Below are 2,050 nucleotides of genomic sequence, written 5' to 3' on the forward strand. Positions count from 1 at the left end.
CCTGAGTTCAACTCACAGCAATCACATGGTGGCCCACAACCATTGCTATTGAGATCTGATGCCCTCTTCTGGCATGGAGGTTTACAGGCAAGAGGAACAATCTATACATAATAAGATAGGCTAAATGCTAAAATAAATTCATACAGATATAAGGATTTAAAGTGTAATGAATGTTTTAATGCTCTTATATGTGCTTCTGAATATATTAATGAGTTAAACTCTTTCTATGACAGTCACTTTGAAAGATATGAAAGAAGTTTTATAGAAGAGAAACCGTGTGAACGTATTCAACATGATGAAGCCATTGCATGTGCGACTCGACTACAAATACATAAAAGAATGCATACTGGGGAGAAACCCTATAAATGTAATCAGTGTGGTAAAGCTTTTACACGTACAAGTAGTCTTCAAGTACATAAAAGAATACATACAGGAGAGAAACCCTATGAATGCAATCAGTGTGGTAAAGTTTTTACCTGTCACAGTAATCTTCAAAGTCATAACAGAACACATACTAAAGAAAAACCCTATGAATGCAATCAGTGTGGTAAAGCTTTTACACAATGCAGTAGTCTTCAACAACATAAAAGAATACATACTGGAGAGAAACCCTATGAATGCAATCGGTGTGGTAAAGCTTTTACACAATGCAATAGTCTTCAACAACATAAAACAACACATACTGGAGAGAAACCCTATGAATGCAATCAGTGTGGTAAAGCTTTTACACGTCACAGTTATCTTAAAAATCATAACAGAACACACACTGGAGAGAAACTCTATGAATGCAATGAGTGTGCTAAAGCTTTTACACATCCCAGTGGTCTTCAACAACATAAAAGAATACATACTGGAGAGAAACTCTATGAATGCAATCAGTGTGGTAAAGTTTTTACCTGTCACAGTAATCTTCAAAGTCATAATAGAACACATACGAGAGAAAAACCCTATGAATGTAATCAGTGTGGTAAAGCTTTTACACGTCCCAGTGGTCTTCAAGAACATAAAAGAACACATACTGGAGAGAAACCCTATGAATGCAATCAGTGTGGTAAAGCTTTTACACGTCATAGTTTTCTTAAAAATCATAATAGAACACATTGTGGAGAAAAACCCTTTGAATGTAGTCAGTGTGGTAAAGCCTTTTTGTATCACAGTGGTCTTCAGAGGCATATAAGAGATCATACTAGAGACAAACCCTAAGAATGTAGTCATTGTAGTAAAGCCTTTTCATGTCACAATAGTCTTCCAGAGCAAAAAAAACACATAGTGCAAAGAAACCCTGTTAATATAATCAGTGTCGTAAAGCTTTTACATGTCACAGGAATCTTTAAAGTCATAACAGAACACATACTACAGAGAAACCCTTTGAATGCAGTCACTGTAATGATGCCTTTTTAAGTTGCAATACTCTTTAGAATCATAAAAGAATACATTGAGGAATATGTATGAATATGATCAATGTGGTTTAACATTTGTATGTATCAGAAGACTTTGAAGTCATGAGAAAATATACTGTAGAACCTTGATAAATCTTGTCAGTGTAGTAATTTTTTTCTATTTCATGGTAGTTTTTCTTTAAGAATATACTTTTAGTGTATAATCAGTGAGTTAAAGCCTGTTCTTATTACAGTACTATTTGAGGACATGCCAAACCAATATCAAAGGGAATCTAAATATAAAAGATTTGGCAACATATTCAGCCTACATTCATTATTAAGTTACACATTGCTATTGTTATTGTATGTGGTAAAAATATTCTATCAAAATCAGCAATCTGTCTAAGCATTTTTATGTTTTTTTTTGTTTGTACCTGCAAACTCATATGAAGGAAAGCCCTACTATTTTTTATTTTTAAAAAATGATGTAACCATTTTAGATTTGCAAATGCTCTTCCATTATATTAATTATCTAATTCAGCTGTAAGCATTTATGGATGTGTATTTTTGCCTTTTCTGTACATGTGATATAACATGCTTTGTTCTAATTTATGTTAAAATACTTTATACTAGAGAATCTAGTAACTAAATACAGTAAGTAACTAAGTAAG

General features: G+C 32.9%; 1 protein-coding gene across 1 annotated transcript in view; it reads left to right on the forward strand.

The window, feature by feature from the left end:
* The window catches only part of LOC126495857 (zinc finger protein 844-like), a 26,433-nt gene extending 24,389 nt beyond the window's left edge, over positions 1–2,044 (forward strand). The window contains exon 2 of the mRNA XM_050133429.1: positions 234–2,044. Within this exon, the coding sequence (XP_049989386.1) occupies positions 293–1,177 (885 nt within the window). The 5' untranslated portion in view covers positions 234–292 and the 3' untranslated portion in view covers positions 1,178–2,044. The remainder of the gene's footprint in view (positions 1–233) is intronic.
* The last annotated feature ends 6 nt before the right edge of the window (positions 2,045–2,050 follow it).

The sequence above is a fragment of the Alexandromys fortis genome, unplaced genomic scaffold (genome assembly GCF_014885135.2).
Source record: "Alexandromys fortis isolate MF-2015 unplaced genomic scaffold, M_Fortis_MF-2015_v1.1 scaffold_644, whole genome shotgun sequence".
Lineage (NCBI taxonomy): Eukaryota > Metazoa > Chordata > Mammalia > Rodentia > Cricetidae > Alexandromys > Alexandromys fortis.